This window comes from Nymphalis io, chromosome 11 (genome assembly GCF_905147045.1).
Source record: "Nymphalis io chromosome 11, ilAglIoxx1.1, whole genome shotgun sequence".
In the NCBI taxonomy this organism is placed as follows: Eukaryota; Metazoa; Arthropoda; class Insecta; order Lepidoptera; family Nymphalidae; genus Nymphalis; species Nymphalis io.
Genome location: NC_065898.1, coordinates 9863002 through 9877379, shown reverse-complemented (window position 1 = coordinate 9877379; position 14378 = coordinate 9863002). Strand labels below are relative to the sequence as shown.

General features: G+C 31.9%; 2 protein-coding genes across 2 annotated transcripts in view; one reads left to right on the top strand and one right to left on the bottom strand.

Moving 5' to 3' along the window:
• Nucleotides 1-673: 673 nt before the first annotated feature.
• On the top strand, nucleotides 674-1769 carry LOC126771972 (NADH dehydrogenase [ubiquinone] 1 beta subcomplex subunit 5, mitochondrial). Its single transcript, XM_050492171.1, has 3 exons — nucleotides 674-869; nucleotides 954-1164; nucleotides 1391-1769. The coding sequence occupies exons 1-3, from the start codon at nucleotides 715-717 to the stop codon at nucleotides 1595-1597; spliced, it is 573 nt and encodes a 190-aa protein (XP_050348128.1). The 5' UTR covers nucleotides 674-714; the 3' UTR covers nucleotides 1598-1769.
• Nucleotides 1770-5476: 3707 nt separating this feature from the next.
• The window catches only part of LOC126772077 (zinc finger CCCH domain-containing protein 13), a 66661-nt gene continuing 57759 nt past the window's right edge, over nucleotides 5477-14378 (bottom strand). The window contains exons 3-10 of the mRNA XM_050492249.1: nucleotides 13156-13218; nucleotides 11710-11907; nucleotides 11503-11629; nucleotides 11121-11314; nucleotides 10035-10186; nucleotides 9485-9950; nucleotides 6854-7005; nucleotides 5477-6769 (exon numbers count right to left, since the gene is read on the bottom strand). Of these exons, the coding sequence (XP_050348206.1) occupies nucleotides 6301-6769; nucleotides 6854-7005; nucleotides 9485-9950; nucleotides 10035-10186; nucleotides 11121-11314; nucleotides 11503-11629; nucleotides 11710-11907; nucleotides 13156-13218 (1821 nt within the window). The 3' untranslated portion in view covers nucleotides 5477-6300. The remainder of the gene's footprint in view (nucleotides 6770-6853; nucleotides 7006-9484; nucleotides 9951-10034; nucleotides 10187-11120; nucleotides 11315-11502; nucleotides 11630-11709; nucleotides 11908-13155; nucleotides 13219-14378) is intronic.

The window sequence follows — 14378 nt, the reverse complement described above, 5'->3', positions numbered from 1 at the left end:
CCGCGGAGCATGCTCAATGCGAAAATCAATACTTTAGGATGTGTTTTCTTTTTAAGCTCTTTTATTTTAGTATCAACAGGTGGTAAAATAATTTATATTAATTTATGTCTTATATTTTTATGTCTACTTATATTATATGTTCCCAGTACCACCATAAAATATTTGCTGCTATTACATAATTTTATCTTTAGATATTAATAAGGCGGTAAACCAAATAGCTGAATTTTTGCTAATCTAAAAGTAAAATGGAATAATATTGCAATTTATTTACGAAAACATATTTGTAATTGCAAACAATGCAAATATGGGTTCGTTTTTAGTATATAGTTTTATATTTTGATAGTGGACCTCAATGAATTCTGAATTCTAACTTATGAAGATATATCTATATATTTTTTAAACATTTTTATGTATATATTAGTATACTAACACACGTTTTTTTTATTTAGGTTATAAGTTATAATATTATTCTTAACCTTACTTTTATTTCTTCTTGGAAGGTTTATATAAGGTATATCAAAAATTTAATTTTTATGTTGTTGTCTACTATTAATAAAATAGTGAGTATTTATGATATAATTACTAATATTTCTTGAATACAAAACACCCGCAAAAAACATACATTTTGGTTTCATCATTTCAGAACGTTTGGAATAGTCTCTACCGTCTATATCGTCAGCTGTCATTGTCACTGTCAGTTTGTTCATAATAAAAATGGTGTCCTGGAGTGGTTTAGGTCGATCTTTCGGCACAAGCCTTTTTAAAAATAATATTAAAACACCATTTATACTCCAGAATGTGAATTTTTCCGTAGGAAAAACATTAAACTCCGGACATGGCCATAAAACTATGGCATTGCAGCCATCAAGGTATATTCAGTTACAGTGATTACCTAACCAATTTACACATTTTATTTTCATAAGATAATAATACTCTTTTATTTAACATTTCAGATGGCAATATCACAAATTCAAGGATATGTTACACTACTATCTTATGGTTGGCCTGATTCCTGTCGGAGCCATTATTTTCTATACAAATGTCTTTATTGGCCCTGCTCAGCTATCTCCAATTCCCGAAGGTTATGAACCAAAACATTGGGAATACCATCGGCACCCAATTACAAGATTTATTGCTCGTTATATTCATAATAATCCTCAACAGGTATTCATTTTTTAGGTTTGAAATTTATCCAAGATATTTAAAATGTGAAAAATAAATATCTTCTCAGTATTAAGGTTCTACCATACCATATCACATATGTTTATATATTAGTAAAGTTTTTATAGTTTTTAGCATCTGTAAAGTTAATATCCTAATAATTTAAAACAACTTGTTAGAACTAATAACTATAACTATGTTATTAATAACTATTTTCATTGCATTTAAGGAATATGAGAAGTTTATGCATTATATCGATGAAGAAGCTCAAAAAGCAAAGATGATAGCCTTGGAAAAGGAAATTCGTAGAAAAATGGCTGAGAGACAAGATTACCAAGCATATTATTACCGACCTATGGTCAATAAGTATCACAGAATCAATAAGGAAACTGGTGACGAGATGTTTGACCGTATCGGAGACGATGTACAGGATTAAGTAGATTTTGTTAATTGGAATTATAATCCGTTTAGTAATCAATTGTATAGTAACATATTTGAAGTAGATAAGCATAACATTTTGAATTTAGTTTATTGATTTTCTTAATATCATGATTTAAAATCAGTGCTTTCTTTGTAAACTCATTGTTTCAATAAATGTTTTGAAAATATTGCAGTTTTTTTTATGCCATAATAGTAAAATCTTAATAAAATTTACAAATTCATAGAAAAAAGTTTAAATACATATACCAATTGTTATAAGATCTATTTTGTATTAAAAAAATTGTAATAATAATATCCTTACCTATTCGCACCATAGACCAGTGGATATTGTGTGCAGTGTGAAATACATGCAAAATCTATTTGCTTACTCTCATAGTTCAATAGGACAGAAATCACACAATCAAAAACAAATTAAGCATATGTAATAGCTTTCAGGTTTTCCAGGGCATAGGCATGTAAGAAGTGGCATAGTGGCAATTCAGGTCTGCTATATCATACCATTATTTCTTATCAAAAAAATTGTTGTTTGGACCCAGATTGCCGGGTTTGATCTACAATCATATGAGCTAGTTTCTAGACTATTTGGATATTTTTAAAATGTTTGTTATAAACTATTTAAAGTTTTATTAAATATCCTGTAGTAAATTCGTATTGTTGATTGCAAAATGGTTTTATAAATATGACATTATCTCAGTCAATAAATTGCAGCGCATACTCTTTTATATAATTACTAGACCAAATCAATTAAGGACAGTCAAACAAGACATCAAACCACTTACTAATCTGAATAAAGTCACTAATTTTTACAAACATTTTTCGTAATAGACACCAAACCAAATTAATTCTATGTATTGCTATAATTGAGCTTGTTTTCAATTTAAAATATGAGCAAATGGATTTTTTTCATTTGCAACATATCTTTTGCTTTATTTACCATTCTTTAAGTAAAAGTTACATCAAAGAAAAAATAATTAATTTATGACAGTTTTTTTTTTTATATGCGCCGGGATGGCAAATGACTCTACTCCACCTGATGGTAAGTGGTAGTAGAGTCCAAACGCGACGACGGCCAGTACAGTCGGGAAGAATGTTCTGTACTAGCCGTTCCTGCCTTGCCGGCTCGCAAGATGCCTCTTCACGCCTCGTTTGAAGGAACCCGGGTTGTAAGAGGAGGGGAACACGTGAGCTGGTAAGGAATTCCATTTTTTGGTAGTGCGACAAAGAAAGGATTTGCCAAATTTCTTTGTGCGCGATGGAATTGATGTCATCGAGAACCAGCACGCGTGGACTTAAGAAGGAAGGGGGAAGCAGGAATTAGAGAGAATAATTCCTCAGAGCACTCGCCGTGATACAGTCGATAGAAAGCGCTCAGTGCTGCTATCTCGCGATGCAATTGGTTTAATAAAGGTTCAAGGGTGTTTGTGACCTTTACGTCGCCAATAATGCGTACTGCACGTCGCTGCAACCGGTCCAAGGCCTCCAGTAGGTACTTAGCGGAGCCATCCCAAAGGTGCGAGCAATATTCAATGCAAGACCGTACCTGTGTTTTGTATAACAGGCACAGTTGTTGTGGCGTGATAAAACGCCGCACCTTGTTCAGAACTCCGAGTTTCCGTGAAGCTGTTTTTATAATAGCCTCGATGTAATCCCTTGGTCTAAGGTCGCAGCGAATGTCCATCCCCAGCATGGCGATTTTGCTTTGTATCATCAGCGGTGTGCCACTGAGGGAGGGATGAGAGTAAAATGGTGACTTTTTCGCTGTGAGAGCGCATACTTGTGTTTTCTTGGCATTAAACTCAACAAGAATCATAAGATCAGAACCCCATTTGGCGATGAGTCCTATCGAGTTCAATGACAAGATTCTCCCGCCTCTCCTCAGTTTCCGCCCGCCCAGCCACTGCGCGTCCGTGGTATCCACCATGCACTGTACTATCATCTGCATAGCAATGTATGTTCCCAAGAGAGAGCATATCATTGATATGCAAAAGAAAGAGTGTGGGAGATAGCACAGATCCCTGGGGGACACGAGCATTAACTACATAGACTTGTGAAGCGCAACCATCTACTAAAACACGAAGGCTACGCTTGTGTAGGAAGCTGGCAATCCAGGTGCATAGCTGAACAAGCAGACCATATGCCGGTAGCTTGGAGAGAAGACTTCTGTGCCAGACCCTGTCGAAAGCTTTTGAGACAATTATAAAGATAGGAATGTGTCTAAAGACCAGTTTGTACAAGGATAAGTAGAAAGTATTAAAAAGATAATTTCAGTAAGATTTGTAATTTACAAAACTGTTCATTCAATATTTTTATTTTTTTATAATTTAAATTAGTGAAATAACTATTTTTCTCTTCATTTAAAGAACTTATAACTGATTAATTTTTTAAGTGAATTGATTTTAGTTGCCCTGTATATATTTTATTATATAATACGTAGTTCGTTTATATTATATAGTTAGTTATTATTTTCAGAGTACATTAAAAATTTTAAATAAAATTGGGGCGAGCTGTAGAACTTTTTTTTAAATCCAAATTTCTCAAATAACTATTTGCAGTAGATATTATTAGAAGCAAAGCAGCCGAAGGTAGAATGCTTTAGGATATTACGCAGTAGGAATTTAAAAAAATGTATAAAATAAGCTGAATAAGTGTTATTATTTAGCTGTAATGTTGCTGTATTATATTAGTACCTAAAAAAATATAAAAACATGCAAACATAATAACTAAAAGCATTTTCTGTCAGCAAGGTAGCGCTGCATTAACGCCAATTGCTAAAAATGATCATTTTTATTTTTTCAAAATAAAAATAAAAGAGAAAAACATTCTGTATAATTATGATTTTCTCATTTCCACGTGTGACGGCTTGTGCTCCGTTATTTTCCTTTATAAAACGAGCGAAGTTGAAGATATCCATAGCTCTGACTTTGTAGTAAGTAGGTACCTGATACATTGTGAGATTTTTAAATTACTTTAAAAGAGAAGGTGAAGCTAAATCGTTCTATTCATAAATGTAATGTTTTAATCGAAATATTACGATTGACCATTTATTCGGGTCATTGATTTACATATAACGCACATCAATTGAGATTTCTTTTGGAAAACGCCAAGCTACTGTAGGTTTCAAGTAAAAATATATTAAAAAGGTATACCTATAATTAGATTTAGAACGTAACTATTTATAAAACAATAATAATAATTAGTCGTACTTAGGAAAACTAAAAGGTTTACTCACTTACTAGGTTATTACATTACCCTTGTGGACAAGCCGGTTTGACCGCATAGATCTAATAAGAAGTGTTTAATATAAATACAGTAACAGCCTGTTAATGTCCCACTGCTGGGCTAAGGCCTCCTCTCCCTTTTGAGGAGAAGGTTTGGAGCTTATTCCACCACGCTGCTCCAGTGCGGGTTGGTAGAATACACATGTGGCAGGATTTCAATGAAATTAGACGCATGCAGGTTTCCTCACGATGTTTTCCTTCACCGTCAAGCACGAGATGAATTATAAACACAAATTAAGCACATGAAAATTCAGTGGTGCTTGCCCGGGTTTGAAACCACGATCATCGGTTAAGATTCACGCGTTCGAACCACTGGGCCATCTCTCTTTTTTTAATATAAATATCTTTTTTTTTAAATATAAATAACTAAAATAAATTTTATTTAGTTAGATTCCAAAACACATTTGGTTTAAACTGATAAACATTGAAATATAGGTAAACATATTTTTTGTACTAGGGAGATAGGAATTAGGAAGCTACAACTATAAGATGAAGTCTTTTTAACCATTTCATATAGAAAGGATTCAGTTACTATACATATGTATCTATAAATAAAAAGTCTTATTTAGGTAACATTGTTATTTATTTTACAGGAAATTTCTAACGATTGACAATAGATTTCGACAAGGAAAACTTATAAAAGAAATCTTAACACTTAGGTACATAGTTTAATGCTAAATCAACTTGATATGACTCTACATTAATTTATTTATAAATACTTGTCTTGAATAGAAGCAGAGAAATTCTAAAAAAAATAACTTAACATTGGTTTTCCCAAGTCTAGGTTTACGTCAACTATTTGTTGTTGTGCAGATATTCTGCGGAAAGCCAAAATTTATTAAAATAATATCTAGCATATCTATATTTATCATTAAATTAATAACGACATATTGAAATGGGTCGTATCATAATATGATCTTATAAATAAATTCTTTGGCAATACAATCATGCACAAAGCTCTTAACTACAACACGTTGTTACACACAAGTTACAAAACGATATGATTTCAAAATCTCGTTCGTTCAGTCTTCGCAGTTTGTAGAGTTCCAACTAGACCCAATATCTATTTATTTAATTTGCTTTAAATAACATTTGTTTTAAACTATGTATATTTAATATCGAATTATATTTTATCGGTGAAAACTTTAAGAAAAAAAACAATGCCAACTTATAACATAATCACTGTCTAAATCTAAAACTATTAATAATATAATGTCTTAGCGTATAAAATAATAAAAAATGATGACAAAATGACCTGTAAAAAATAGAAATTAAATCATGCTAAGTAATTACAATAATTTATTTATTTAATTTACAATACTCATAAAATTTTATCCTCCTCCGACAATAATGACTTTCGAATCTAGTACCTAAAGACGGCTAAAAGTTTCTACGATGTAAAAATTTGAATGGTATTATATTATTTACTTTTTTCTTTTTCGGCTTGTGCTGCCATTTTCGCCTCTTTTTTGGCTTTCTTCTTTTCTTCCTTTGCCAATAATTTAGCCTGTCGTTCTTCTTCTTTGGCGAGCAGCTTAGCTTGTCGTTCTTCTTCCTTAGCTAGTAATTTTGCTTCTTTTTTGGCTTCCTTCTCTGCTTTAAGCCTAAGTTTCTCTTCTTTCTTTCTTTCTGAATTTTCATTTTTTTTGTTGTCATTACTTTCGTCCTTTTTATTTTTATCACATTGTTTTGTGTTTTCGTCGTCTTTTTTCTTCTTCTCCTCTTTCTTAGGTTTCGCTTTGGGGTTTTCTTTTTTCTTATCAGTCTCTTTACTATGATCTCTTGACTTTGGCGGGTCGTCCTTGTTCGTCGGCTTAAGAGGTCTGAAGAAGTGTTGCTTATTCTTCTGTGGAGATGTTTCTAATTGTGTAACAATTTTTTGCGCACATCTGCAAATTCAAATATATGAATGAATAAAAATTTTTAATATTGAATACATTAAATTTTCTTAAACCTTAAGTAAAGATTATAACCTTATTCTAGTTGATGCAGATGCAGTAGCTGCACTTTCTCTGCGGCCTTCTCGAAATTCTCTTTGAAATTCTCGAATAGGAGGCAGTCTGCCAGATGGTTCTCCAGCAGGCCCGCCAGTATAACTATGCATTTGATAATCTTGCAGACGAGCCTGTTTTACAGAAATTGTAAATTTTACTAAACATTATAAGATATCTCCCAAAGTGGTTTTGAATTTTATTTTGGTAGAAAAATAAGATAAAGCCATAATTTAAATTAGTGAAATAACTATTTTTCTCTTCATTTAAAGAACTTATAACTGATTAATTTTTTAAGTGAATTGATTTTAGTTGCCCTGTATATATTTTATTATATAATACGTAGTTCGTTTATATTATATAGTTAGTTATTATTTTCAGAGTACATTAAAAATTTTAAATAAAATTGGGGCGAGCTGTAGAACTTTTTTTTAAATCCAAATTTCTCAAATAACTATTTGCAGTAGATATTATTAGAAGCAAAGCAGCCGAAGGTAGAATGCTTTAGGATATTACGCAGTAGGAATTTAAAAAAATGTATAAAATAAGCTGAATAAGTGTTATTATTTAGCTGTAATGTTGCTGTATTATATTAGTACCTAAAAAAATATAAAAACATGCAAACATAATAACTAAAAGCATTTTCTGTCAGCAAGGTAGCGCTGCATTAACGCCAATTGCTAAAAATGATCATTTTTATTTTTTCAAAATAAAAATAAAAGAGAAAAACATTCTGTATAATTATGATTTTCTCATTTCCACGTGTGACGGCTTGTGCTCCGTTATTTTCCTTTATAAAACGAGCGAAGTTGAAGATATCCATAGCTCTGACTTTGTAGTAAGTAGGTACCTGATACATTGTGAGATTTTTAAATTACTTTAAAAGAGAAGGTGAAGCTAAATCGTTCTATTCATAAATGTAATGTTTTAATCGAAATATTACGATTGACCATTTATTCGGGTCATTGATTTACATATAACGCACATCAATTGAGATTTCTTTTGGAAAACGCCAAGCTACTGTAGGTTTCAAGTAAAAATATATTAAAAAGGTATACCTATAATTAGATTTAGAACGTAACTATTTATAAAACAATAATAATAATTAGTCGTACTTAGGAAAACTAAAAGGTTTACTCACTTACTAGGTTATTACATTACCCTTGTGGACAAGCCGGTTTGACCGCATAGATCTAATAAGAAGTGTTTAATATAAATACAGTAACAGCCTGTTAATGTCCCACTGCTGGGCTAAGGCCTCCTCTCCCTTTTGAGGAGAAGGTTTGGAGCTTATTCCACCACGCTGCTCCAGTGCGGGTTGGTAGAATACACATGTGGCAGGATTTCAATGAAATTAGACGCATGCAGGTTTCCTCACGATGTTTTCCTTCACCGTCAAGCACGAGATGAATTATAAACACAAATTAAGCACATGAAAATTCAGTGGTGCTTGCCCGGGTTTGAAACCACGATCATCGGTTAAGATTCACGCGTTCGAACCACTGGGCCATCTCTCTTTTTTTAATATAAATATCTTTTTTTTTAAATATAAATAACTAAAATAAATTTTATTTAGTTAGATTCCAAAACACATTTGGTTTAAACTGATAAACATTGAAATATAGGTAAACATATTTTTTGTACTAGGGAGATAGGAATTAGGAAGCTACAACTATAAGATGAAGTCTTTTTAACCATTTCATATAGAAAGGATTCAGTTACTATACATATGTATCTATAAATAAAAAGTCTTATTTAGGTAACATTGTTATTTATTTTACAGGAAATTTCTAACGATTGACAATAGATTTCGACAAGGAAAACTTATAAAAGAAATCTTAACACTTAGGTACATAGTTTAATGCTAAATCAACTTGATATGACTCTACATTAATTTATTTATAAATACTTGTCTTGAATAGAAGCAGAGAAATTCTAAAAAAAATAACTTAACATTGGTTTTCCCAAGTCTAGGTTTACGTCAACTATTTGTTGTTGTGCAGATATTCTGCGGAAAGCCAAAATTTATTAAAATAATATCTAGCATATCTATATTTATCATTAAATTAATAACGACATATTGAAATGGGTCGTATCATAATATGATCTTATAAATAAATTCTTTGGCAATACAATCATGCACAAAGCTCTTAACTACAACACGTTGTTACACACAAGTTACAAAACGATATGATTTCAAAATCTCGTTCGTTCAGTCTTCGCAGTTTGTAGAGTTCCAACTAGACCCAATATCTATTTATTTAATTTGCTTTAAATAACATTTGTTTTAAACTATGTATATTTAATATCGAATTATATTTTATCGGTGAAAACTTTAAGAAAAAAAACAATGCCAACTTATAACATAATCACTGTCTAAATCTAAAACTATTAATAATATAATGTCTTAGCGTATAAAATAATAAAAAATGATGACAAAATGACCTGTAAAAAATAGAAATTAAATCATGCTAAGTAATTACAATAATTTATTTATTTAATTTACAATACTCATAAAATTTTATCCTCCTCCGACAATAATGACTTTCGAATCTAGTACCTAAAGACGGCTAAAAGTTTCTACGATGTAAAAATTTGAATGGTATTATATTATTTACTTTTTTCTTTTTCGGCTTGTGCTGCCATTTTCGCCTCTTTTTTGGCTTTCTTCTTTTCTTCCTTTGCCAATAATTTAGCCTGTCGTTCTTCTTCTTTGGCGAGCAGCTTAGCTTGTCGTTCTTCTTCCTTAGCTAGTAATTTTGCTTCTTTTTTGGCTTCCTTCTCTGCTTTAAGCCTAAGTTTCTCTTCTTTCTTTCTTTCTGAATTTTCATTTTTTTTGTTGTCATTACTTTCGTCCTTTTTATTTTTATCACATTGTTTTGTGTTTTCGTCGTCTTTTTTCTTCTTCTCCTCTTTCTTAGGTTTCGCTTTGGGGTTTTCTTTTTTCTTATCAGTCTCTTTACTATGATCTCTTGACTTTGGCGGGTCGTCCTTGTTCGTCGGCTTAAGAGGTCTGAAGAAGTGTTGCTTATTCTTCTGTGGAGATGTTTCTAATTGTGTAACAATTTTTTGCGCACATCTGCAAATTCAAATATATGAATGAATAAAAATTTTTAATATTGAATACATTAAATTTTCTTAAACCTTAAGTAAAGATTATAACCTTATTCTAGTTGATGCAGATGCAGTAGCTGCACTTTCTCTGCGGCCTTCTCGAAATTCTCTTTGAAATTCTCGAATAGGAGGCAGTCTGCCAGATGGTTCTCCAGCAGGCCCGCCAGTATAACTATGCATTTGATAATCTTGCAGACGAGCCTGTTTTACAGAAATTGTAAATTTTACTAAACATTATAAGATATCTCCCAAAGTGGTTTTGAATTTTATTTTGGTAGAAAAATAAGATAAAGCCAGTAAAGTATTGTAGAGCATCTTTTGGAAGCTTTATTAAAGCCGTGAAAAACATGTGCGTACTGATAAAATATAGTTCAATTGGTACGTAATTATTTTTAAACATTGTATAACATAAAATGTCTAGGTTTTTACAAATTCAATTATATTATTGATGATATAATGCCGAGCACAGGCAGCTAGAAATTAGTCTAATGTCGAGTATAGGAATCCATGGTGCTATCCCAGCAGTCAAGGCGACGTTTTTTGCACAAATCACAGCATTTGCATATCTGCCTCTTCGCTTTTTTATCGTGATAATTTAGAAATTGACTGTACGGGACGGTATTGCATTTTACAAGCGTCTAGTTTATTTATCATTGTCTTATAAATCTTTTGGAACCTGTAATATATCGGAAATGTTCGATTGATTCGTTGAACAGAGATCGTTTAATTAATTATGTAATTCGACCCCCGAAAGACGACACTTGTAACAAATGACTTTCCTGCTCTATCCAGGGGACCAATTCTACTAATATATAACCATTACGATAGTTTTCTATTGTATTCCGATCCAACTTTGACCGAACCGCGACCAGATTGTTGTGTTAGTAAAATAGGAAAAAGTGTTTGACCAGAAACGTAAAAGAACAACGTTTTCTCGATTGAATAAAATAGCGACATCGCTTTTTAATAATTATCATATTATAGTTACAAAAGCTGTAGCTGTAATTGCTTTTTTGGTAATAGCTTGTCAATCATTTATAGTTAAAAAATATACATTGTATTCACATCGTATGTGGTCTATTCGGATTAAACATATGTATATTTGTATGTCTTATAAAATATTTCTTAGTTTCACCTTCATGCTATGGTGTTGCGATCGCCGCAGGGAGTTTGAAGCTGGCTGTCGAGGTCGAGGCGGAGCTGAAGTAGCTGGAACACGAGGTACTGCTCCGAGACACGCTCCACCGCATTTGGCACCGCCACATAGCTTTGTGGAACAGCCAGCGTTGCTGACATTGCCTCCACTATTTGAAGACACGGAAGACACTCCTGATAACATTAATATATATTATGTATTTAAATTATTTGTTAACAAATAATTTATGGTTTATGTTTTCTTTTAATTATAAAGTTTGTGGTTCTTGTTTTAAAAATCAGTCGTTATTATAGATTGTTTAAAGTATAAACACATACAATTAATTTATATCGCTGAGCCTTAAGGAACTGCTTGTAATTACCTGATAATGAAGATTCACCACTAGTGACAGAGTACAAAGAGGCGGAGGCAGGCACCGAGCGGGCACCCACTGAATATGACGAAACTGATCCCGGCACGCCCCATGACTTTCCACTGCCGGTTGATACCTGTAGTAGATATAATACATTTCAAATACTTAGTTTAAGTTGTTTATATTATTTTGTTTTGATAAAGCTTGTTATCCCACCTGCCAACTTTTACTTGTAACAAGTCGAGGCGCCTGCCTCAGTCGCAGGATCTTGGCTCGGCAGATAACACAGCGAAGTGGTAAAAGCCTTTGGCTCACAGCCATCTGGATGGTCTTCACGAAACATCGTCGACACACCACACGATGTCCGCATGGCGATGTTTGCATCGTCGCTTTCGCGTTCACGCATATTACACACTGAAATTAATTAATAAATATATTTTAAACATAACGGTGCGTGACAAATTTTCGGTAGAATTAAATTACAAGGTAACGATGATTTTCTTCTCCAAATTTAAATAACATATATGAAATAATAAACATTAAAAAAGAAGACTGCCATACTGGCCCCTGTAGCTATCGATACCGCTGATACGGCCGTAGCTACGCCCCTGCTGTTGAGGCATTTAAAAGTTATGATGGAATATAGAAAGTCACATACATGAAACTGAAAACATTACACTTTTCGTGCAGTCTTGTAAAAAGTTCCAATATATATAAGTATGTTGAAAATATAGATTCATAATATATTTTTTCAAGTCCTTTATACCTATGTCAAAGTTTATGTGATTTTTAAATTTAGAGAAAAAGCATATAAGATATCTTCGGAGCACTTTTAATAAATTATATCGTAATATACTTTATATTTACCACCGTTTATTATATAAATCGAAGTCCGATTAAATATGCCAGATATAATATATCATCTGCAATACAGATATTGCGCTTGGCAACAGTTTACATTTACGATGTTATATCCAAGTTTTGTATCTTTACATACAGTATATACTGTATTCAAATGGCAGGAGAAACAAGATAAACAATCCTTAGATTTACATATTCCATGCAATTTGGTAAAAGCTTTGCTATTTTATACATTACAATTAATAGTTCTTTATTAATATATCTACTTATAATGAAGAATCAATCAGATTGTAATATATAATATAAGATACTGATTATTAAAATATTACTGAAGAGTACCTGCCATTTTTTATAATAAACAATAATATTCTACATTTTTAAACTGGCAACCAGAACATTGACAGATAATTATCATAGCGGAAATTCACTTAATTTTTGTTGTAAAATAAAATACTCGGTAAAATATACTTTATGATTGCGAATAATTTGAAGAATCATTCATTCATTTCATCGAAATCTCGTTATGAGTTAAGACTATTTCAATAAAGACTTTAATTTTACATCCAAAGTAACAATCGTCTCATCCAATCAACAATTTGGCCAACATTCAAAACACAATTTTTTTACAATTCCATAGTAAACATTATACATGAATATTGATTATTAAATCTTAATCAATGATATCAGGTAAATTCAAGGACAAAGTTGTTTATTTCTCTCTACTACTCCTGTCATTGGAATCGGCTGTTGCAACCACTATGCCCACAACAAATGTTAAGTTATTTTAATTGTAAAACTTACTTCTTCTTCAGGTGATGTGGCGAGTTCAGGTTCGTTTTCTTCTAATTTATTGAGCAATTTGTCCTGTAACAAAAAGCGATGCGAAAATTAGATTTATTGGCCACTGTTACTCAATAGAATTTCGAATAAATAGAAACGACAACGGTTAATAATTATGTAAATACATTTTATTTAATAATCTATTTAAATCCTAGGTATTATGAAGGTATCATTTATTTTATAGAATAATTCCTATCTTGGTATCCCGTCAATGAGAGAATTCATATAATATCAAGGTCAAATAAAGAGTAGGTAGTATTTACAGTTAAGCAGTGATTGTAGTTTATCTCAGTATTATGAATATAATATAAGGAAACATCTTATAAACAAATTCTAGGACTGTAGCTTCGCTTGTTATAGTTTGCTGGAGTAGGGCTTTGTGCAAGTTCGTCAAGGTAGGTATCATCCATTTATCAAATATTCTACCGCAAAACAGCAGTATTTGGTATTGTTGTGTCTCGGTTGAAGGGTGAGTGAGTCAGTGTAATTAAAGGCACAAGGGGCATAACATTTTAGTTCCCAAGGTTGGTGGCGCATTGGCGATGTAAGCGATGGTTAACATTTCTTACAATGCTAATGTCTAGGGGCGTTAGTGACCACTTACCACCAGGTGGACCATTTGCTCGTCCGTCTACCTATACTATATATATGGGTTTGATGATTTTTTGAGATGAGCGAATCAATGTACTGATTTATAAAAGAACTAGTAGTGGGTAAATTTTTGAGTGTCAGAAGCAATTGCTCTTTACCTAGAGATCTGTACAGAGAGACTACCTGATAACTGTTTTGGCAACACGTAAACCTTATCTGTGTAAAACTATGTTTTATTTTGTATATAAATTTTGAAGATTTAAAATTCGAGGTTTTTTAATATAATTGCAATAAATTTAAATTAACTTGATGTTTTATGTCTAGTTTTTTATTAAATTAAGAAACACTTCACAGTTCGCTGACTTTTATTAAGAACAATAATACTTATTCCTTTCTACAAATATAAAGATAAAACGAATTAGTTGGATTATTTTCCAAAACTTAAGTGAAACAGTAACAAAAACTGATGAATCTATGCTTGGTAATTATTTATTTAAACCAAGTAAGAAATAGTTCTACGTTATATAAGCTTCGTATTTTATTTAAAGGACAGCAAAGACTCGTTTGGAAACACTGTTACAGATGGCATTAAT